Below are 25,279 nucleotides of genomic sequence, written 5' to 3'. Positions count from 1 at the left end.
GCTCTTATTTACTGAACTTCATTCTCCCTTTAAAAGAAGAGGAAATTAAATTTTAAAAATTTGGATGGTAAAATGTTATTTATGTATTTAACTTGAATAAAAGACTTAAGGATAGGATCATTGACTGCAAATTTATGAAATGTTATCATATGAAAGAGGTAGTACACTTATTCACTATAGTTACAGAAGAGCTAATGTAGTCTAATACATGGAAGTTAAAAGGAAAAGCAGATCATTTTCAATTGAAAGGTAAACTCTTAAAATAAGCTGGTGTAGTTGCTAACTTCTAAGCTTATCCATTAATATTTGTGGTTTGTTTTCATGTTTGAGGATGCACCTTAAGCAGAAGTGGTTGTGGGTATTAAAATTTATGGGAAAACATGGAAAAAATTAACATTTAGAAAATTCAGTGCATTTCTTTATTTTTTTCTCCCCTTAGAAAATGAGACACTACCATGACAATTTTATTTTAGCAGTGAAGCACCTAGAGCTAACACAATATGTCAAATAAGCCCAATCAAACATATAAAAATGAGTTAAGAAGTTAGGATTCAGATAAACACAGTGATCTGATACAGTGAAATACACCATATTTCAGCTGAGAGTCATGGAGAGGGTGACTCCCAGAACATTCCAAGAAGGGCAGAGCCATAATTTAAATTGTTGCCATTTAAAGATGGCTCCTTTAGGAATATTCTGGGTCTCCCGTATGGATTGAGCTCACTACAGGCTAGTGTGACTATATTAGCACAATGCAGAGAGCATGAGGTTTGTAATTAGCAACATGACTTTGTCACTTTATTATTATGTATGGGATGTTTAAAAAAACAAAGTCATGGAACTTCTCTGATCCTCAGTTTTCTCATCTGTAAAATAGGGTTAAACAATACCTGCCTTAAGTTTCTTTTTTTTTAAGTTTATTTATTTATTTTGAGAGACAGAGAGAGAGAGTGAGAGAGAATGAGCTGGGGAGGGGAAGACAGAGAAGGGAACAGAGGATCCAAAGCATATTCTGTGCTGACAGCAGAGAGCCTGATGCAAGGCTTGAACTTATGAGCTGTGAGATCACGACCTAAGACATGAAGTCACGATCCGAGCTGAGAGATCATGACCTGAGCCAAAGTCAGACGCGCTTAACCAACTGATCTGCCCAGGTACCCTGCCTCACAAATTCCTTATGAGGATTAAAAGAAAGAAAGAACCTGCCAAGAACCTTGTAACTGAGTGCCACACAAACGTAAACGTTTGTTACTTAAAATATTCATGGGGGCTATTAGAATTACTTAATTCATTCCCCCCTTTTCTGATTTCCTCCTAGTTCTCAGATTATTTTAAAATTTCCTTCAGAAATTACCTCTTAAATGACAGTATTCCACAGAGTTCTGTAAATGTTCTGTAAGTGACCACAGTCATTTATAACTGCAAGGGAAAACACCATATCATATCATATCATATCATATCATATCATATCATATCCTTGTCATCCATTCCTTAAACTTCAACCATCACATGTAAGGCATAATTTTCAAACCTATATTTCTAACTCAAACCTCTTTCTGCAACACCAGAGCAGTACTGTTAAATCCTTGACTAAACTCTCTACTTGGATTCCTACTGAAGTCTTTCCTTCAGCCCTTCCTTCCTCAAAATCTGATTGAGGCCATCAAGTCCTATTGACTCTGCAAGCAACTCTCAAACCCTCATGTGTTGATGGCTTTTGTGGAACTTAGAGAGCTTTTCTGGACTCCTCATTTGGGCATCAGGACTTGGAGTTACAGCTTCTCCACCACTGAGCAACGTAACAGCTCTTCTTGTCTCTCCCACAGTTCCCTGCTAACCACAGCTGCACTGAAATATCCTCTAAAACCATTGCCTTAGAATGTTTCTCACCTGCAGGGGTGCCTGGGTGGCTCAGTCAGTTAGGCGTCTGACTTCGGCTCAGGTCATGATCTCGCAGTCTGTGAGTTTGAGCCTGAATCGGGCTCTGTGCTGCAGCTCAGAGCCTGGAGCCTGCTTTGGGTTCTGTGTCTCCCTCTCTCTCTGCACCTCCCCCACTCGTACTCTCTCTCTCTCTCAAAAATAAACATTAAAAAAAAATTAAAAACAAAAAAGAATGTTCCTCACCTGCGCTTAGTTGATATGTGAGAATCCAAATAATCCAGTGAAGAAATGGGCAGAAAACATGAACAGACACTTCTCTAAAGAAGACATCCAGATGGCTAACAGGCACATGAAAAGATGCTCAATGTTGCTCCTCCTCAGGGAAATACAGATCAAAACCACACTCAGATACCATCTCACGCCAGTCAGAGTGGCTAAAATGAACAAAGATGTGGAGAAATGGGAACCCTCTTGCACTGTTGGTGGGAATGAAAACTGGTGCAGCCATTCTGGAAAACAGTGTGGATGTGCCTCAAAAAATTAAAAATAGATCTACCCTATGACCCAGCAATAGCACTGCTAGGAATTTACCCAAGGGATACAGGAGTACTGATGCATAGGGGCACTTGTACCCCAATGTTTATAGCAGCACTCTCAACAATAGCCAAATTATGGAAAGAGCCTAAATGTCCATCAACTGATGAATGGATAAAGAAATTGTGGTTTATATACACAATGGAATACTACGTGGCAATGAGAAAGAATGAAATATGGCCTTTTGTAGCAACGTGGATGGAACTGGAGAGTGTTATGCTAAGTGAAAGAAGTCATACAGAGAAAGACAGATACCATATGGTTTCACTCTTATGTGGATCTGAGAAACTTAACAGAAGACCATGGGGGAGGGGAAGAAAAAAAAAAAGAAAAAAAGGTTAGAGAGGGAAGGAGGGAGCCAAAACATAAGAGACTCTTAAAAACTGAGAACAAACTGAGGGTTGATGGGGGGTGGGAGGGAGGGGAGGGTGGGTGATGGGTATTGAGGAGGGCACCTGTTGGGGTGAGCACTGGGTGTTGTATGGAAACCAATTTGACAATAAATTTCATATTAAAAAACAAAAAACAACAAGCAAACAAAATAAAGAGAATCCATATAATTTTAGATTTCCTATGACATGGAGGGCTCAGAGGCCAAGATACAGGATTCCTTCAATGTTCTTGGAGATCCAAAGAAAGAAGATCCACAGAGAGAAGATGGAAGGGCATCTCCCAGGATTTGTCCATCCCACCAATTCCCAACTATTCAGAGGTTCTTAACATGCTGTATTGTTCTTAAACATAATTTTTGACCTAGAATATACATTCTGCCCTGGCTACTTAAAATTCCGAAGCACATATTTCAAGATATCATGCAAATGTCATATCCTCATCAAAACTTTTCTTAGGCTTCCCAGATTAAATTAGTATCCCCTTCCCTGTCATCAGGGCACTTTACACATTCACATGGTAAAAGCACTTAACCCAAGCCATCATCATTTTTTGTTTACACCTCTGTGCCCACTCTGGTTTCAGCTCCTTGAGAACACTGACTATGCCTAGTACATCTCTGTTATACTCACTGTCTAGCCCAGCGTCTGTCCCAGGGTGGAGGAGGAGTATTTTTTGGTGACAGAAAGAAGGAGGGTGTTATAAAAGCAGAATCTGTTAAGTAGTAGTGCAGCCCAACCTCAATAATTAGGACTAATTGAGAAGAATGAACGAATGCCAGGTCCAATGCTTCAAGAGCGCCTTGCAGGACGCCTCTCACAGGAGAAGTGAAAAGTAAATATTGTGGTACATTTATTCAAATTGTGGCTAGGAAAAAGACAGAGAACTTGCAGGGTAACTGGTAAACCTTTGGTAATTGGCAGACCACTTTCATATTACATGATTTTTCCAAATTATTTGAGAAAAATTGAAGGGATGCCCTTCTGCTTTGATACTTTTAAACTTCCCTAGTGTTCTTGCTTACCTAATATCACATGTTTCTGCACTAAAGATTTGAATGCCTAGCTTTAAGAAAGTGAATTCCAACCTCACTTCATACTAAGTACAGCAAATACCAAGGCAGTGACATTCAAAGAGTAAGCATTTGCAAATAGATCTGATTCCTCCTGAGGGTGAGAGTGTAGTGGGGGGAGGGGGGTGTCTTTCTCACTCCAGACACCTAGTTAGAGTGGTTCTGTTCCTCTACCTTTGCAGATCTTGGGATTAGGTAGGGAGGGTGTAGGGAGGGAGGGTGTGGTTACGAGCTGGAACAATAATGAAGTGAAGGAAACACCCAAAAAGGTAGCACATGGAACTTCTGAGCTAGCACCCCCTGGCTCCTTCCTTGGAGATAAAAAATAAGGGGACAGAAGGCAAAATCAATTCTGTAATTAGTAACAGACAACCAACTACTTATGAGGTGTTTGGGTAGGTGCTGCAACGGGTAAGGAATGAATAAGCACCAGGGAGAAAAAATACATTGATAATTATTTTTAGAAATATTGTGTAACAAGGCGAGTAATGGAGATGTGGGTTAGAGTTTTCTAGGCCACTGAGAAAAGTTCTGACAATTCTGTCCTAAAGTTTTTGAGGTCAAAAATGATTTTCTAGGGGCACCTAGTGGCTCAGTCACTTAAGTGTCCAACTTTGGCTCAGGTCATGATCTCACAGTTTGTGGGTTTGAGCCCCATGTCAGGCTCTGTGCTGACAGCTTAGTCTGGAGCCTGCTTCAGATTCTATCTCCCTCTCTCTTTGCCCCTCCCCCACTCACACTCTTTCTTTGTCTCTCAAAAATGAATAAAAACATTACAAAAATTAAAAAAAAGAATATGATTTTCTATTATCTTAAGTCTGAAACCAGTACCCTGATACATTGCTGGTAGCAAATCTTACAGATAAATGAGCACATTATCAAATGTTCATTTGTCTTTCAGATTTAACAATTATTACAATGAATCACATTACTTCCTTGAAACTGTTCATCTCAAAGAAACAATAAATTATGCTGAGTTTATATTCTATAAAATCTACACATCTGACAAATGTGATGTTCAACTTTTCAATTAATTTAGTTACAAAAGCTTGGAAGAAAACGAAACATTTAAAAATCAAAACTTCCAATTGTGCAACTAAGAAAACATTTTGGACATTATCTCTATTTAACAGCCTGTGACTTGAACTCCCTGTCTGTGTAAAAAGATGTTCAGAACAAATATCTACTCTTCATTTCTCCTCTCACCCCTCATCTGGGTAGATTTTATTTATGCATTAGATGACCTTTTTGGCCATTAGAACCATCTTGCTTCAGCAGTTAATTAACACAAGTACCATAATTTAATACAGTTAATGCTACTTGATGCCCTTTAATGTACCTTCCATTAGTGATATTATTGTAGTATTACCCTGTAAATTAAAATGAGATCAAGACTAAGAGAGCCACTCTTTAATTAAGGTACTGGCACACTGTACTCGTCTATTATTCACTAGAGAAAATCACCCTGATTTACTGAAGTAGGACATCCATAAGTCAGAATTAGTCCATGAAGATTATGAGGTTTATTGAACAATGTAAGTACTACAGAGTCACTGAGATTGCCAACAGCCATGTTTCCTCTTTTCCTTCCATTATCTTAATAAATACACAATGAGAGGGAGTAAATGGAAGCAAAATAAGTATGTGGCCAAAGAAGAATAAAATTTTTATGATGGGATTATAGTTTTTGTCACCAGTAAAACAGGTATGAGATGTATCACATGCTAAAAGGAACATAAATGCTACATTAGTCTAATAACAATCAAAACATCACCTTTACAGCAAACAATACTAGTGTAAAACATAAAGACCAGAGAGCCTGGTTCAGTCTGTTAAGCATCTCACTCTGGCTCAGGTCATGATCCCATGGTTCATGGGTTCAAGCCCCATACTGGGCTCTTGGCTGCCAATGCGGAGCCCACTTAGGATCCTCTGTCCCCCTCTCTTTCTGCTCTTCCCCCACTTGTGTGCTCTCTCTCTGTCTCAGAAATAAATAAACATTAAAAAAATCCATCAAGGCCATGTGCACATGTTGCACAAGAATTGAGAATTGGAATTCACAGTCAAGTCAAACAAAGACTCTCCTGTTTTTGTTTCATAGCTTCATATACCTCCAGGTGAAAAATCTTGTATTGTCTGTCCACTCTTCTATGGATATTTGCCCACTTTCCCCAAATAATAATGTCAATTCCCACACTATGACATGGGTAGTAGTAGAGTGATAAGTCAATAAACATCATTATAATGATAAGATATGGACATGAAATGACACATTAAATATTGCAGCCATTTCATGGATGGCCAAGAGCAGGTTCACGGCAACAAAGGGCTTCTTATATTTTGGAAAGTTTATAATGATGAGGTCTTGGAAAAGGAACCCTTAGAACTTTCTTTTGGACATCATCAATTAATCGTTTTGTAGATGATTTGCTCTATAAGAAAAAGTTAACCCTACCGAAGTTTTCAAGTGTAAAATGTATGTATCAGCTTCTGTGCTGAAAGGCCTGTGTACCAGAGGCAGCTCAACAGCTCTCTTTAGTGCCTCCATTTCCCTTATATAACTTAAAAGCTGGAGACACGCCTGAGCCATCAGGCCTTGCTTCCTTAGTCCCTCCCCTAAGACTAAAAATACCCCAGCCATCTGGTGCCTAGCACAGTACACGCCAGCATCAGTTTTGCCCTGAGGAATTTGGACAGAGTTTAGAGGTGACAGAGAAGGACCTGATGGAAGGAGCTCACCTCTATTGGACCTTTCTCTCTTGCCCAGCTGCTTCCTCACTAGCTTACACTTGACTGGTGAACAGGAAAAGGCAGAAGAGGGGAGTCCCAGAGAAGGGAGGATGGTTCCTGCCAATTTCCCAGTCACCAAAATGCAGTTGGAGAATTCTAGTAGGACCAGGGATAAAAGAAAAGTGGTAAATCTGGTGGGAGTCTACATTTCAAACGTGCCACTTTTAAGAGATAGTATGTCTGACCTCAGAGAATGCATAAAAAATGCCTGTTACTTTATGGGGCGCCTGGGTGGCTCAGTCGGTCGAGCATCTGACTTTGGCTCAGGTCATGATCTCACAGTTTGTGAGTTCAAGCCCCGGGTCGGGCTCTGTGCTGACAGCTCGGAGCCTGGAACCTGCTTCGGATTCTGTGTTTCCTTCTCTCTCTGCCCATCCCCCTCTTGTGCTCTGTCTCTCTCTGTATCTCAAAAATAAATAAATAAATGTAAAAAAAAATGCCTGTCACTTTAAAGTGTATTTATACTCTCTTTTTAAATCAGAGGAAACAAGAATGAATGTGCAGTAACAGAAGTAAGTCCCAACAATGGTTATATCTCAACCAAAAGCTGCACAAGATTGCCTTCTTTACAAGTGGAAGATGACAGTGTTTGCAGAACTTGGACTCTAAGGATTTTGGCTTGGATTAAAATTTCTCAAACTGCAAGAAAACTGAATTAGATGATACTATCTAACAGTGCCGATCACACTAGGATTCAAATTCAAATCTCAGTTTATTAGTTCTGTAGCACTCATTCTTGTAGATGAACAGAATACTTGTTACTTTGTTGTGGAATGCTATTGTTAACAATACCAACATCAATTATTTTTATATATTATAGTCCCCCAAAATAAGAACTGGAAACTGATTATCTTTTGCTAAGATATTTATGAGTATGATAGCTACCTTTTATTATAAATAGCAAATTCATATTTAAGGCAACAGTTCCAGATTGCCCACTCGTGGTGCCCTGCTAATACATAAACATTCCTCTACACCCTAGAACCCATAAGCTCAATAATGTACCGATACATATTTCTCTCAGAAATACTACTTTGTTCTAAAGATATCTCCATCATATGTCACCAAGACCCTACTTAAAAGTTTTTATTTGTATTAATTAATTGATTAATTAATTAATTAATTAATTTTTAAATATTTATTTGGGGGGAGGTGGGAGAGTGTAAAGGGGGAGAGGGACAGAGAGAGCGAGACAGAGGATCTGAAGCGGGCTCCGTGCTGACAGGCTGACAGCAGTGAGCCCAATGTGGGGCTCAAACCCACAACTTTGAGATCATGACCTGAGCTGAAGTTGGATGCTCAACCGACGAGCCACCCAGGTGCCCCCGGCCTTAGTTAAAAGTTTTTATTTTCTATTTATTTACCTATTTATTTTTTTATTTTTTTAACTTACATCCAAGTTAGTTAGCATCCCTTGAGGGATGCAACAATGATTTCAGGAGCAGATTCCTTAATGCCCCTTACCCATTTAGCCCATCCCCCCTCCCACAACCCCTCTAGTAACCCTCTGTTTGTTCTCCATATTTAAGAGCCTCTTAAAGTTAAAGTTTTTAAAGAGGCGTCATTGCTAAAGATTCTAGACTCTTCCAGGAGGAACATGAAGCTGGAATAAAATTGAGAGTAGGTGGCCACCAGTTCCTGCTACTTCCCACAGTTAAGATTGTGAAACCTCTACTACCATACCGAGGTCATGTCCACCACTCCATTCTGTGTGCCTGCTATGGTCTTTACCTTAACATCAGTGACCTCTTCTTTATTCTCATGCACAAGTACAACAACACTATCAAAAGATAGGTCGAGTCAACTCTTGGAAAGACCATGGAGTCTCAATTCTTCTCCAGTTTGTGAGGACAGGGTTGCCTTAAGGGATGCTGAAAGCCAGTAAACCTAATGGAGCCTGCCTTATTTGTTTGAATTTTATAATTGTTAATTAAATCTACATGATTTATGTACCATTTATATTCTTAAGTTCATATATTCTGACTTAAAGCTATCTTGGCATTGTTAGAATGACTATTGCTTTGCTTTGCTGTTTTTTTCCATTTTGCTGTGTATTTCACTCATCTTTAGTTTTCCCAGCTAATTACCTCATGCTTCAGCTCCCATCAGTTGGTTATTTGGATAACACACCACACTTAGAAATCTGGTTGAACAGCTCTACGTTAGTAGCCCTGGTTCTTATTACTTGAGGTTTTCATTAACACATCCTCAAAATTCTCAGAAACTTGCTCATGTGTGTCTCTGATGTATTCTCAGAACCAACTATATGCTCAACTATGACCATTCAGGTGTTTAAACTCTGGTCCATCTGTAATTGACCCATAAAATGAAGCAAGCCTGACTCAGGTCCATATTTAAATGGCAGCCTATCTTTTTAAGACAGTAACGACCAAAAGCCTGAAAAGTAGAGCTACTCCTTTTTAATAAATGTGTGACATTCCTATTTGCATTTGGCTCTGATTTAATATATTAAAGGAATATAACTCACATTTCTGAAACTTTTTGGGGGGCCATATAAGAAAACAAAAGCAGAGTTGTACCATGCTGAAACCCTCTCTTACACTTGAAAACAATGGAAAAACAAATTTCTTATCTTTCAGTATCTTTTATAGAGCAGCTGGCTTTGTTTCCCCTGGTTTCATTGTCTTAAAGACTTAAACCACCCCCTGGTCTAGGGAATTCCTTGGTCTCAAATAAGATGCTATTCTTTTTTCTTTTGTTTAAATTCTAAGAAATCCTGCCAGGTTCAGGCTCAGTGACAGGGAGTCTGGGATTGCAAATGACTGCTGAGTAAGAAGGGTCTCAAATTTCCCCAAACCTACCTCCAGACTGGCGTTCCTGAGAAAATGGTGTAGTAGAAAGTGACAAATGTCACTCTCCAGCTGTGGGGCCAACACACTGGCATTTTCTTTGAACAACCGTTCTCACTCAAGTCACACAGATGTTTTCTTACCTTCCGTGAACCTTTATGTCTGAGATCGCATAAAAGTAGCGTGCCAAGTGTAGCTCATCTACAAATATTTCCCCAACCGCTGGTCGCAAAAGCCGTATCCTCAGGTCTGTGACTGTAAAGAAATCTCTGAGTTTCTTGGTTGTATCCAGCTGTCCGTAGAGAGAAGCCATATTGCGTAGCCATGGTCCAGCAAAAAACGCAAACCTGTCTTTGATTTCAAAGTGGATTATTTTGCTATTTGTCATATACCCCGTAGAGTACTCTTCAGTGCAAATGATTTCTAAGACCGTATGCTGTGATAAATCCTTCACGGATTTAGGGTCCATGTGAAAAGCATCTAAGCAGTCTGTGGCATAATACTGATAGGGCTGCCATGTTCGTCCATAATCGAGAGATTTCTCCAGGATCATTTGGTCTGGACGCCCCGATTCGAAGGTAATAACTATGTTGTCTGTGAGCTCAATGGTTTTGCTCCAAGACAGAGTGATGTTAACCTGGAGAGGCTTGGGATATTCCTTCCAAGTAGCAGACTGCCAAAATGTGGATGGATGTCTTCCTTCAAAATCAAACATCAGCTCAGGGGGATGCGCCAACTCGGGGGTACTTGCATCACACTCATTATTGCACATGTAGGGGTTGCCCTATGGAAGAAGAACAAAAGAGGGTGCATCAAAACACTGGTTTGACACAAGTCTTGCCATATTGCTGTTGCTGAGTAAAAAGCTAGGAAAGAAAGAAGGGGGGGGGGGAATCCTGTCTACAGTAATCATTTTTATTTGCCCTAACTGGATTCTCCTTTTTAATAGCTTTAAAGAAAAAATGAGGCAATATGGTAATTTTCTTGTCTTGTTTCCTTCCATGGGCTTTAAGAAATGAAAACAGTTTATTTATCCCATATGTGTTAGACCCATAATGCAGTCCCAGAAGCACAAAGACACTGAGCAACTGTCTAACAGCTCAATACCTCTGTGTCCTCTTAGAAAGATGCTATAGAAAAGCAAGGAAATTCCTCCATGCCTCAAGGACGTTCCTCAAGAGCATAGTTCTTTAAAAAGTCATTTTTCAAGCAAACCTTCAGAATTAGCAATGAACCGTAGATACCCGTGTCCTGTTTGGGAAACAATACCCCCCTACAACATCCAGTTTCTTTTTGCTTCGCCTCAAATCCATCATACTTAACTAGGTCTTTGCTTCATAAAGTCTTCTCTTAAAGCATTTTCTTTGTTCACCACAAATCATTAAAATGTGGTATACTACAGGCTCTGGGGCTTGGTCCAAACATCTGCCATCCTATTAGCTAGAGGCAAGGGGATTGCACAGAAAAGACTTGGGGCAAGGGTGTGCTCCAAGTTATCAGGACAGGACACCCCAGTACTTAATTAGAAGTATAAGCCATGGCTACTTGACGTGTTACTCTGTGCCGGCCCATAGTCAGCTATCTGTCCATGGATGTTGGCCATTACTATAATTTCCCTCTCACAGAAGCTAGTTCCTTCACAGTCCACTCAGACAAGAAGCTGGAAATAAATCTTGTATCACAACAAATTACAACACCACTTATGCTACACTTAATAGCTGCTTTCAAGCTTTCATCAGATGATTCTTTGGCAAACAGCTGGCTCCCCGATTTTTGTTTATTTTGCATTTAAGAAAATAAATGGTATCATTTGGAGCCAACTATCCAGGCATTTCTCTCTAATCCTCTATTCGGTAATTATAAGCATGGATGGGTGAAAGAATCGACCCTTTGACATTGTCCTTAGGCTTTCTCTTGTAATTACAATTAGATTTTTTTTTCTTTTTCATGAACTGAGAACTTTTCATCGTATCTGCAGGATGCATGAGCCAGGTCTCAAATAATGAATTGACATGATGGACCTTGGTGCTCAGTTACCAGCTGACTCCCATGAAATGTGAGATGGACACTGGAGAATTGCTTTGGCCTCCCCAGAGGCGATTTCTCCTACCCAGTCAGCTAATACTCTCACTCTCTCTTTCCCATTAGTGCAACTGAATCCTAAAGCTGGCAACAGGTTTGGGGGACTCAAGTATAATTGAGATGGGCAAGAGAAAGGAGAGAAGGTACATTATCTGAGGAACAGAACTGTTTTAAAAATACATCCGAGGCATCAGTGATAATGGAAATGTTTCTGTACTTCTCTCTCGAATTTCAATTCCCTATTCCTGATCCCAGCGTCTGTGGCACTATTTATAGTAACCCCTTCAAGAGGAGCCAAGGGGGGAAAATACGTTTCTGTTCCAGGTGGAATAAATCACCAAATTTATTATTATTTAAACTCTCTTAAGCATACCAGAGAGCCAAATGCAAAGCTCTGCAAACTGGCAAAGGCTTTTTATGGAGGGCTATAAATATTGTGGAATCTGTCAAGATTTATAAGTTCTAAATATATGTAAATGCACATTTTACTGGAAGGGGTCAGGTTTACACAAATCACACCTTCATTTGAAATTTACTGAAAAAATATGGTCACTTCAAAATCTACCAGCATGTAGCCATCTGCACAATCATTAACTTGGATGCTACCACCTTCCTCCTGACAAAAGCATCTTCATCTGAGGTCAAGGGTATCAAAACACAGGAAATCAACTCTGCAGGATACACCAAAGTGAGTTATCAGGCATTTGTATTAAGTCATGTTGAAAGATAGCATTTCTTCGACTTCAGCATTGATGTGCAGATCTTCTCAGATGGGCATAGGGTGCCAAGACAAAGAAGGAGGTACAGTAGACTGATTCTGGGTATGGGTCGATACTAGCAAACTCATCTTAGGAAATATACTTGAAGGTATCTATCTAAAAAGCATTCATTCTTACATTCAATAAAAGGCGTTGACAATAACCACCATTTATTTAGCACTTATGGGTCACTTTACATCCATTATCCTGGGTAGTCCTTTCCACCCCTGCTATATGGAAGAGAAAACCGAGGCATAGAGAAGTGTTATGCAACTTGCCCAATGTCACATATCAAAGTGAGTAAGGGACAGAGCCAAGACGAGTTCCTTCTGCCCCTGCCCTGACCTGCTTAATTCCCAAGTCAATGGAGTTACCTATGATACAACCCAGTCTTAGAAACACAGTTGGCTGGTTAGAAAGCAAGGGTCTAAAATCAAAATAGGTTTGGGAAACAGCTTAAGATCTTGGGAAAAAGCCCTAATGAGCATTATCATACATCTCAGATGTTAAGAATCTTCCTCAGCTTCATGTAAGACCTAGTTTCAGAAACTTAATTTGACCATGGAGCCCCTTTTTGCTTTAGTAACCTCTATTTATATGCCACAGAAGTAGTGTTCTGGAGAACATCCTTTGAGATTCCCTGCTTTGTATTACTCTTAAAATTGTAAACGTGTGGATGCCAGAGAGCACTGCAAAACTCAAAGTTTTAGTCCTTTAGTGAAGACATGGCCGTACAAAGCACTTAGTCTCTGCTTTTGTTCCATAAGGATACCCTTCCACAGGGGCTCAGCAGGACAGCCGGCTCAGGATAAATGCTTATATTTACATCAAATTGTCAGCCATCAAAATGCATGCCAGGACAAGGAGACAATTTTATTGCATTGCACTGATCTGGTGCTGTAGGCACCTGAAAAATGAGAAAAAAGTTTCATGCATGCAATAATTATTTATTGATTGCCTACTATACTACTATATTTAAGGCACTTGTCTTGGCTTTCAAGAGGCGGTAGCAAACAAATCCAAGTCCCAGCTTTTAGCATGGCTTCCATTTTAGTTGGGGGAGATGTACTAAACAAATATATAATGTTCTATAATGTTACATGGTGATAACTACTAATAAACCAGTTAAAGGGGAAAATGGTGTTGGAGGAGGAATACTGATTGTAATTTTATACTGGGAGGTCAGAGAAAGTCTCTCCTGGATAATGTGACATTTGAACAGATTAAGAGCAATTCCCAATTTACACTGGAGATGATCAGAGTTTGACCAGAATGACAGTTTTGTCCTTCATCTGACTCTACCCTTAGAGATAATTTCAGCGGCATAGCAATTTATTGAAATGGATGAGTAAACAAATCATTTCTAAGGAGATTCTACACCAAATGGCTCACCCCCCCCCCAAAAAAATTAATTGAACCATTCTTATTTCATAGACCTCATGCTCTTTTAGGAGATTCATGATTTGATGACCATTAACATAACTTACTGAGAGACAATGATACTGAAAGAAAATTACTAGGGAAAAACAAAGATTTCATTTTGCTCGCCTCAGAAAAAGCCTGCATTTGTGGTGAGAGAGAAAAAAAAGAGAGAGAGAGAGAGAGAGGCAAAGAAGCTGAAAACCTTACTATTCTAGAAAGAGAAAGCTAGAGGAGAGATTATATGCTAAAATATTTCGTGTAAATATTTCACAAGGGTGTGATTGGTAATACTGTTGTTACAGAGAATTATCAATATGAAAACAATTGCTGTTAAAAGGATTAGATTAATTAAATTTTCAACGACTTCAACCCCACCCTAATCCTCCCTAACACCATTAACAATGAAATTTATATAAGAAAAATAACTTTCCCCTACTTGTGAAAGCAAAGAACACTTCTTGTTGCTAAATCTAACAGATTCAGGCATTAGCAAGTGTAAGTAATTATTTTGTGGCCAGCAGGCAGCTTTAAATAGATCTTAATTTAAGTCCTACAAGTAACAGATCCTTAACTGATTGTCTATGGACAAAGCAGAAAATATTTATGACTGTGCTGATAATATTTACACCATTAAGAGATGCCTAAATAATTAAACAGATATTGCTGCTAAATGTTTTTGTAACAATTAGAAGATGAAGATTGTGATGCTTAATTTCATTTAAAAAATGTTAATATGTTACCTCTGGGAGAATTGAAGTTAGTTATTAATTAGCACTTTGTAGCCAAAGTGGAATGTTATTCTTCCTTAATGCGCTTTCAGAACTTAAAAGGATAAATAAAATTTGAGACATGTTTCTATTGATGGAATTACCTTCCTTCTGTCAAGAGATACTTTGACAAGAATAGCCCTTTCAACTCAGATCTGCTAGACCCTTCCGAGTTAAAAAAGAAAACCTGCATAAGCAGTAATCCTTGTGGTTCCAACCAGTTTGAACTTCTCCTTCCAAGTTTTACCCATTGGGAAAGACAGTTGGAAAGGTAGGGAATTCTCATGAGAGGTTTGCCACTGAACTGTACATTACATGCCAAGTAGGCATGTACTTACAAGTGGTCGTGAGAAGGATTTGGGTTCACACTTATACCGATTATGAAAAACAGTGAGACAGAGCTGCCTCACACCCATTTGCATCTGGCTCGTCCTTGCTTGTTTTAAGACTAGGTGCCATTAAAAAAAAAAAAAAAAAAAGACACATAGGTAAGGGAGCAGACACAGTATTCTGGGATAGCACTCCCAACCTGTTTCCATTGTGATTTTGAAATAGATATCACTATGTCATTGCTAATGCAAGGCTTTAAAAGGGTGAAGAAATAGGTAGCATAGTCTACTGCTTGTCTCTCAGAGAGATGAACCATGAGCACCATGTTTTAACTGCTAGGCTGGGCTATCATCTTGAGGAGATGGCTTCCTTTTCTTCCCTTTCATTGGTGTAATTTGTGGTGGTTAGGAGCCCCTACTCCCCAGTCCCTTCTTGGGACTTCTTCGTCACTCCTTTCCCTGAGTCCTCGATTCTCGGTTGGCTATAACACAGAAAGGCCCCTCTTTTATGACTCCTTTTCTGAGGAGCCCCTCTCTGACTTTTATGACTACTCTGAGTCTAAGAGCTGATCATTGTTCAGGCTGAGGTGCCCCCTCCAGGTCTTATAGCTTTGTTACTCGTGATAGAAAGAACAGGAAGAAATCAGAACCAGAGGTGTGTATAATTCAAGATGGTGGATACCTTCTCCAGAAATCTGAAAGGTAAGTGTCAGCATCATCAGTACTGATAGGCCTTGCTGACCACAGCTAAGGGGATAAACTCTTCATGTCCTCAGGTAGGTCCACAAGGCAGCATGTTTCCATTATCCCTCTGTACATAAAGGGCAGCAACCCCTACAAATGACAGTGCACTCTCACTTACAACCTGCCCTGTTAATTGGCATGTTGGATCCCAATGAGGAGTACACACAGGGCAACAATATAGTCTGAATATTTTGGGACTGTCCAACCTTTAGTCTGAAAATGTCAGGACAAAATTACCTATATATTTGTCAGAGCATAAGTGCCAATTTTTGCTTTGGAAAATATGGCCACTCTAAGAATAATAGAGGAGAAAGAGTTTTGTTTTTGTAACTCTGCAGTTAAAAACCAACTGCCCTGTTTTCTAATGGAACCCTCTGTTCATCACAAAGATTCCTTTCTGGCATAGACACAGGCTTAAGGCCTGATTGAAGCCATTGCTTGTTTCAATCTGCTCCCTGACGATACTAACACCATGCGGACTTTTTTACTCAGGAATAAAGACAGGAGGGCTTAACCTTTCTGCAACGAGAATTCTAGAGGCCATATCACAGAATATGGGCCATAATAGACACCTGTGTAAATCCCCACAGAGGATTATGGCCAGGATTTTCAAACTGGTGAAGGCTGCACAGATCAAGATGACCAAGTTTTTAAGAAGGAGCCAAATACATTCTCAAGCCACAGTAGCCACAAAAGTGGATTCTTATATAGCAACCCAAATCATTATTTTGCATGAACTGGAGAAGAAATAAATATTCATCGAATCGAGTTAGTTTGAAAGTGAACGTCTATAGAAAACCACTGTAGTAATGTGACACTTTTATAACTGGTAGGGAAATTGCTTTTTAAAATTTATTGTCTTAAAAAATATTACTTAAAAATCGTTGGCACGGTGTTTTGCCTTATAGGTCATCTTGAAACAGAACCTAAGTGTTGATAACACCAAGTTGAAGTGGACTTTCAGCATTTTAAGTTAAAGTAACTTGAAGGGAGTTAAAATATCATGAAGGTGGGAATGTTCTGAGTCTGATACCATCATGCACTGTGAGAGTTGATTTGAACATTTTGAATCCTGAAAGTTCTGACTTGATTCTCAAAAAGTGGTTCCTTCCTCTCTCATATGAAAAAAACAAGTCCAAGACCCACTTGAAGTCCATTTTCTGCAAGCCTCCAGCTTTCCTGTAAGAGAGTATAGGAAGACCAAAGGATTCTCTGTTGAAGTGATCACTAAACCATGAAAGGCATGAAGAGAACTTTCTAATGTGGCACTTTTCAAAAGTGACTGGTTTCTGGTGAGTCTGTTCTGATTTCTCATACTCTATATTTCTTTCAAACTCCTCTCTTCCAAATTCATTAGCTGTTTACTGGGAACCTACTCTGTTAAAAACACTGTGAAGAACACAGAAATTATACAACAAAATGTTTGCAACTTGGTAATGGAGACTAGATCTATACACGCAACAATCATGTTTTTCCAATTGGTTATTCATGCTCCTAGAGAGGGCACTAGGTGCTCTTGAGGGTAAAAAGACCCACCAACAACATTGTGCAATTTTCTGGAGGGTCTATTTCACTACTTGCCACATAATTAAACAAATATTTATATTAAAAACAGGCATTTTAAAGTATGGAAAGAGCCCAAATGTCCATCGACAGATGAATGGATAAGGAAGATGTGGTGTGTGTGTGTATATATATATACACACACACAATAGAGTATTACTCAGCAGTCAAAAATAATGAAATCTTGCCCTTTGCAACAACATGGATGGAACTAGAGTGTATTATGCTAAGTGAAATTAATCAGTCAGAGAAAAACAAATATCTTATGACTTCACTCATATGTAGAATATAAGATACCAAAGAGATGAACATGGGGAAGGGAAGCAAAAATAATATAAAAAGAGGGAGGGGGCAAAACATAAGAGACTCAAATACAGAGAACAAACTGAGGGTTGCTGGAGGGTTGTGGGTGGAGGGATGGGCTAAACGGGCAAAGGGCATTTGGGAGGACACTTGTTGGAAAGAGTACTGGGTGTTATACGAAGGAGTCATATATGAATCACTGGATTCTGCTCCTGAAATCATTATTGCACTGTATGCTAATTAACTTGGATGTAAATTTAAAAAAAATTTAAAAATAAAAAAAAACAAAATAAGGTAAATGAAAAGTGAAAACAGGCATTTTATGGAGTAAAATGCAAAAAGTATTTGCAAGCAAATTTTTAGGAAAACACACAAAAATATTTCATGCCTGGGGCAAATTTGGAGGTATGTGTCAAAACCACCGAACTAGAGAAGGAGGGGATCTGGGGGTTTCTGCTCAGTGACAGTTTATTCCATTCCACCACCTTCCTGCATATGATACTTCTTCCAAACCACCTTGGAGAGGTTGTGGCAATACTAGCTTTACCAACACTGAGAATGGTGATTTAAACAGTTCCAGCATCAAATTCCAGCCTGAAAATACTTGCTGCACTCTGCCATGACAATCTGGGTGGGTACTCCATACACTAAAATCTCTACAAAAAATTTGCCATCCTTCCATCAAGTTGAACATACAGTATGTACTGTGGTAATATACAAACTTTAAGGTGCATAAGAAATACTTGGTGAGTCCAATCCCCTTCCATCAGGAATGCCACTTCAATAGATTGGGTGGACCCAGGAGCCTAATTTGACAACTACCCTAGATGAATCTAATGCAGATAACCTCTGGACTACACTTCCATAAACACTGGTGTAATGTTTCTAAGAATCATGGCTCTGGGTTAGATCTGCTTAGGTTTGAATTCCAGGCCTACCACTTAGTTATTAAGTAATTTTAGACAAGCTAATTGACTTCTTGAGCCTTGATTTCTTCTTCTTCAAATTCCATATAATATGTACTTCATGATATTAACTTGAGAAAAAATTACATAATGCAGGTTAAGTGTTCAGCATCTCCTTGAAATGCAGTCAGTGCTCAATAATTAGTAGTTAGCATTAAAAATGCTCCTCCTTCTGCATTTCTTGACTCTGAGAATGACATCAAATTCTTCCATGTCCTAAGCAGGAAACATGGAAATCATCTTTTTTCCTTCTCTTTCCTCAATCTGTTTACAAGCCAAGCTCTCTAGAACCCACCACTACAGCTTTCTTAACACTGCCAATGTTTTCTTTAGTTGTTTCATGTTTTAAATATTTAAAAACTATTTTTGTCCTGAATTACTGTAACACCTTCTTAAATGAACTCTCTCCAGATTATACTATCCTCTTACAATCTATTCTCTGCGTAGTTTACAAATGTACTTTTATTATGCCCCCTTCTTAAAGCTCTTTAATGGGTTTCCCATTACCTTGAGGGCTACAATTCAAATTCCTTAGCCTAGCTTGTAAGATCCTTCAAGATCTGGACTCTGTGCTTTTTTTCTTTTTCACTCACTCATGTTCACACCTTATGAGTCAATCACACCAGCCCATGAGTGTTTATATATATGCATTATTATGCAATTCATCATATTAAATTCTAATTGTTTATTTTTACGTCTTTCCAACTAGAGTTCTGTGAGAAGCATTGGCACATAAGAAGCAAACAACACAACTTTATGAATATAAGAAAAATAATGAAAGCAGAAAGACAGGAAGACAGGGAGAAAAAAGGATAAATTAACTTGGTTTGACAGTATGGAATAAGATGGGAGGGATTTGCCCATAGGTTGGTGATTAGGGATCAAACAGACCACCAAGCTTAAAGGACTATCTAACATCCTAAGTTGTAGATGAAATTAGTAATGATGTAATATATTGGGTAAAACAAAATAAAACCAGGAAAACATCAAGAAGTCCAACTCCAAAGTGCAGAGTGCCTGTGTCTGTGATTGATATAGTTACTGGGACTTCTGGTGAGGTCAGAGGACAAAGACAAATGGCATGACTACAGTCATGTCCCAGTCCTTTCCTGGTATTCATTTCATCTTCATTTTTCTCCATCAGTCACAGCAGTGTTTCTTCTAGTGGCTTTAGGCTGAAGACCTCTTTTCTTCATCCCACCTTGCCTCACTTATCCAACCTATAGGATCCTTCTGAGTTTACAGGAGTGGCTGAACATCAAGGGTTTGATTGGGCAATTATGGAGAATAAAATAAAAATTGAGGGAAGAAGCAGTGAATGGGGAGGTTATAATTTAACAATGCTCAGGCATGGAAATGGTGCCTGGTGCAAATCCTTGGGAAATGTAAGATGTGGTAAGTGGAAATGGGTGAAGAACCAGGAAGCAGCACAGTCTGTTGCAAAAAAGGAAGTGGTCTTCATTTATTGTGATGCAGCTTACATGGCTCTCCTAATTACAGAGGTCCTGAAACTTCTACCTGGCTCCAGAGGCTGACTCATTAGGAAGCTAATGAAGCTTACACCTCAGAGCCACTCAATTACACTAGCTGCCTCTTAGGTCTAGTACCTAATTTTGTGTTTGAAGCTTTGAATTTCTCTTTTCAAAAAAGGGCCCCCAGAACTGTATAGGCTCCAGGCTCATAAAACTTGGTCTTACCATGGTCTGGGCCATAGGTAGTGTTTCGGGGCTTGCTGAACTAAAATAACTCTCCCTTCTTCCTTCCTTCCTATTTCTTCTTTTCAATTGATTTCCTTCTCTTTTCTCCCCTAGAATGTTCTTTTCTCAACATTTCCAACCTTGAAATAAACTTTCTCTATTTTTTTTTTGCCCAAGTTCACACTTGAGGGGTATGTGTGTATGCGTGCAAAATAACATACCAATATTTGTTATATTAACACTCTTGGTATATTGTCAACAATAAATGTAATTCATTTATTTGTAAGTCTGAATGACAGCTTACCAGAGCCACCATCATGAACCAGAGTAAATTAAATGACAAAAAATATCAAGCAGCTATCATGTGCCAAGCATTATGCTAGCTCTTATAGATTAGTTTATAATAAGGTTGATTCTTCCTTATCAGCTATAATGTAGTGGCAAGATAAAATTAAGGAAGGTGTATCAGTTGAAAAAAAGAAAATGTATTATAGAGGGCTATTTTTGGTAGGTTATATAGGAATGAAGTAGCAGCTAATAATATTCTAATACGCAGGTAATATATGCAAAATGTATTGTTAAAAAGAAGTATAAAAGTCAGGCAGTCATGATGAAAGAGTTAGAGTAGGCAGAATCTTAGTTTTCAAAGATGTCTCAGATTTGCATAGGTGAGGAAGGCATTCTCTTCCTGGAATAAAGAAGGGATCAATGATCATTGAATACCTTTTATGGTTAGGAATTGCAAAAGGGGCTTTATATGTGTCCTCCCATTTAATTCTCACCATTACCTATACAGCAGGTGTTATTCTAATTTTACAGATGAAGGAACTGAGGTTCAGAAATGTCATGGAATCTATTCCAGATAAATGGGATAAGTCTGTCTGTAAAATGAAGATGAACCTAGTGTTTGAGAGGCTGGAAGGTGTTAGGAGAGAATTTTAAATATACAATGTGAAGTTGATTTTAGAGGCTACTAAAATCTGGGTAGGCGTATTTGTGTGTGATTAATTGGAGAATAAAAAGCTACTGGTGGTTTTCAGCGTAAGTGACCTGTACAGTTAGCTTTCTTCATTAGTTTTCCAGATTCCTTTCTAGAGAAAATATCACCTTGAGTCCAATATTAGGAGTTAACTCAATCAAGTCATGAAGAAGAATCAAAAAGCAAGAGTTACAATTCTCAGAGTGGGCACGCAAATAGTTCTGGACACACCTTATTTATCTTTGTATCTAGCACAATTCCTGGCACACGGTAGACAGTCAATATATGAGGAGCTTACAAATGAATGTAAAACAAGCTGCTTCTCTAACTAGCTTTTCTGTTTAACAAAATAAGAAAATTCTCAAAAATGAAGAAGAAGCAATTAAATGTCTTCTAATTCAACTATCTGCTGCGTAAATCACTTTTGGGACTTCAGGTAAAGAAGAAGCATGATCTTTGATTTTTCTCTTTATCTAGAGAGATACTGCCCAAATCTCAAACACTCGTTCGTATTTCACCTACAAATCAAGAGATTCATTATGGAACTGGAAAGGGTCCAGAACTGACTTAGGGCCTGATGACTCTATTTCCAATGAAGTCTAGGGTATGGACTGAGACAGCCTCAGAAATAGCAGAATGTCACAATAACTGCAGTGTGGGATATAATGAAAGGAGGTAAGACTGGAGGTAAGGAAGGAAGCTAGGAGGTAGCTTTAATAATGTAGGTGTGAGAACAAGGAGCTGATTAAACCGAACAGAAAGGTAATGGAAGAGTCAGCAGGAATTAGACTGAGTGGAAGCAGAGAGCAAAGGAAAACAAAGAATCAATGGTGACACTGAGTTTAATGCCTGCAGACAGTAAAAATGGTGGTGATAAAGTTTTCAACTAAAACTAGTATAAGACTGGGACTCTTTTATTGCCCCATCACAGCAAAGTTCCATTTGCAAAATGTTAGTGTGACATCTAACATTACTGAAAACCAATTACTGAAAATGCCACAGAGATTCTATTCATAATGTACAAGATATTTAATTTATTTTTTATTAAAAAATTAATTTTTTTTTATCATTTATTCATTTTTTTTAGAGACAGAGAAAGAGTGTGTGTGAGGGAAGGGCAGAGAGAGAGGGAGACACAGAAGCTGAAGCAGGCTCCAGGCTCTGAGCTGTCAGCACAGAGCCCAATGCGAGGCTCGAACTGACGAACCACAAAATTATGACCTGAGCCGAAGTCGGACGCTTAACCAACTGAGCCACCCAGGTGCCCACAACATGATATTTTAAAGTCCTCCATTCTCATCTCTCTCTAAATAGCCAACATGCATACTTATTGATCTCCAAATATTTCCCACCTAACTTTAAGTTCCCATTAACTTGGTCCCAAACTTGGTCTGTACAGGCTTCCTCATCTCTCTCGATTTCTCCTCCTTCCCCTCTTTATCTTCTTTTAGTTGCTGCTTATTTCATTGCAAATCCAGCTATTCTCCTATGTACAACACTAGTTTATAAAATGAAAGCCAAGGAGCCTAGAGAGAGCAAAATAGAACCCTTAGGAGCCAGTGCAAGAAGCTATGAATATTATTAAGGGGCGAATTGGATCCAACCGTATTTTAGACAAGAGGCTAGAGCTGGGAATTACAACCCAAGGAATGAACAAGGTATGTTATCTTCCCCAAAGTAGTCCACAAAAGAGTAAAAGGCCAAGGACAAATGTCCAAGAGGAAGCAACTTGGGTGGAAGTGTGAATAGGGCTAAGTGTTAGAAAGTAGAAACCAGTAAAAACAGGAGCAATAACTTAAAAATAAGCCCTGTTAGCTACAAACTAGTGATGCATGGGGGCATTAGTGCTGGACAAAGAATCAGCATTTTCAAGCCTGGACATTTGGAATAAATAGTTATTCTGTCAAGGAGTATCAGCCTCTTCCATAGTGAAGATGAGCACATGTAATAAGAATAATAAGGGATACTCTCACAGCATTTTTGTGAGGACTAAATAAGCTCATAAGTAAAAAGAGTTCAAGATGGTGCTTGGCCCATAGTAAGACCTCAGTACATGTCAGCAATTACTATTATCATCAACATTGCCATCTCTATGACCCTTACAACTTGTCACCTCATAAAAGCCCTCCTTTTCAGGGTCCATTGTGCCACCAAATAACTCAGCACTCAGTTATTCAATGTGAGCTGGTAAAATGGAGGTGTGAAAGTTAATCTCCTCATAGAATTCATACGATAAGTCAACCTCTTAGGGATGCACATGCAAAAATACCATTCCTATTATTTACAGTATAGCTTTACAAGGTCTCAAGGTACCTTTCATAACAAATATAAAAATACCTCCAGATGGCTCTTATTTTTAGAACATTTTTTAATGTTTATTTATTTTTGAGAGACAGAGAGACAGAGTGTGAGTGGAGGAGAGGCAGAGAGAGAGAAGGAGACACAGAATCTGAAGCAGGCTCCAGGTTCTGAACTCTAAGCTTTCAGCACAGAGCCTGATGTGGGACTCGGGACTCACAAACTGCGAGATCATGACCTGAGCCAAAGTTGGACATTTAACCGCCTGAGCTACCCATGTGTCCCCCAAGATGGCTCTTGTTGAATGCAATATCTACCTCTCAGGATCAAACCTGTTGTAGTAGCTATGGTCAATGTAGAGCAAACCCAGAATCCTCCCAACCGGACAGCTAACTCAGAACCCAGTGGGGTTGAGGATGGGAAGAGGACAAGACTGAGATTGCATCCACACTCTTGAATTTATGAGAAGAATCAACCTGGGGAAATTATCTAACTTTTCTGAGCCTCTGTTTGCTCAGGTATACACTAGGGAGTACATCTCACTACCCGGTGAAGATTAGAGTATCCAACACATTAAATACACACACACACACACACACACACCCCATAGAAAGTGAAATAGAGCTGGCAATAGAGATTAATTTTCCTCTTTTTATTATTTTTTAATGTTTTATTTATTTTTACTAGAGAGAGAGACAGAGAGACAGACTATGAGCAGGGGAGGAGCAGAGAGACAAGGAGACACAGAATCCAAAGCAGGCTTCGAATCCACAAACTGAGATCATGACCTGGGCCGAAGTCTGATGCTTAACTGACTGAGCCACCCAGGTTCCCAGAGATTCATTTTCTTCTACTTCTATCCATTCTGTCTTCTTTTTAATGGTTCACACCTATGTTTTCCAATATGGTAGCCATGAACCCCATGTGCTTATTAAGCACTTAAAATGTAGCCAGTAGGCAGTCCAAAATGAGATTTAATGTAAGTCTAAATTACACACTGGATCCCACAGACATAGTAAAGAAAGAAAAAGAATATAGAATACCTTGTTAATAATTTCATATTGATACATGTTAAAATGACAATTATTTTGGGTATGTTAGGTTAGATAAAACATATTATTAAAAATTGTTTTAAGTTTATTTATTTACTTTGAGAGAGAGAGCTGGGAGGGACAGAGAGAAAGAAAGAGAGAGAATCCCAAGCAGACTCCACACTGCCAGCATGGAGCCCGATGTGGGGCTTAAACTCATGAGCTGCGAGATTATGACCTGAAGTGAAATTTAGAGTCTGATGCTCAACTGACTGAGACACCCAGGCACCAAATTAAAATCATTTTTACCTGTTTCTTTTTACCTTTGATAAATTAAATATTACTTATATGGATACATTATATTTCTATCAGACAATACTGGTTTAAACAATCAACCAGATGTGATGAAGGAAACAAACATTTGACAAGTGAAGGTTCATATGGTCCTTTTTACTTCTCATAGCCTAGATTGAACTGACTTTTGTCATTGATGCCAATAGGCACTTGAGGTCTCTTTTGGGCAGGCATCCAGAAAGGAGAATTAAGCACCCTGCCCACACACAAGATAACATTAACATTAATAATAATAATAATCAATATAAGTATGAAATGGCATGGAAAGCACAGCCTGACCAACTGGTGAAAACAAAGCCTAAGATGAGAATAGAGTGACAGGAGTCTTTGAAAAATTGTCTGAGCCTTGTGTTTTTCATGATTGTGAAGACCAAAGACAGATCAGCCACCAAGGACCAAAAAAATCTTTAAAAATTACATGAAAAAAAAATGAACTGGATGCTAAAAATG

The 25,279-nt window shown here is 38.9% G+C and overlaps 1 protein-coding gene across 6 annotated transcripts in view; it reads right to left on the bottom strand.

Moving 5' to 3' along the window:
- The window catches only part of NTNG1 (netrin G1), a 334,602-nt gene that overhangs the window by 139,777 nt on the left and 169,546 nt on the right, over positions 1-25,279 (bottom strand). For all 6 annotated transcript variants that reach the window (XM_027058454.2, XM_027058458.2, XM_027058459.2 and 3 more), the window contains exon 3: positions 9,681-10,321. In XM_027058454.2, the coding sequence (XP_026914255.1) occupies positions 9,681-10,321 (641 nt within the window). The remainder of the gene's footprint in view (positions 1-9,680; positions 10,322-25,279) is intronic.

This window comes from Acinonyx jubatus, chromosome C1 (genome assembly GCF_027475565.1).
Source record: "Acinonyx jubatus isolate Ajub_Pintada_27869175 chromosome C1, VMU_Ajub_asm_v1.0, whole genome shotgun sequence".
Lineage (NCBI taxonomy): Eukaryota > Metazoa > Chordata > Mammalia > Carnivora > Felidae > Acinonyx > Acinonyx jubatus.
Note: the sequence above shows the minus strand (reverse complement) of the source record. Positions and strands in the feature narration are given on the sequence as shown.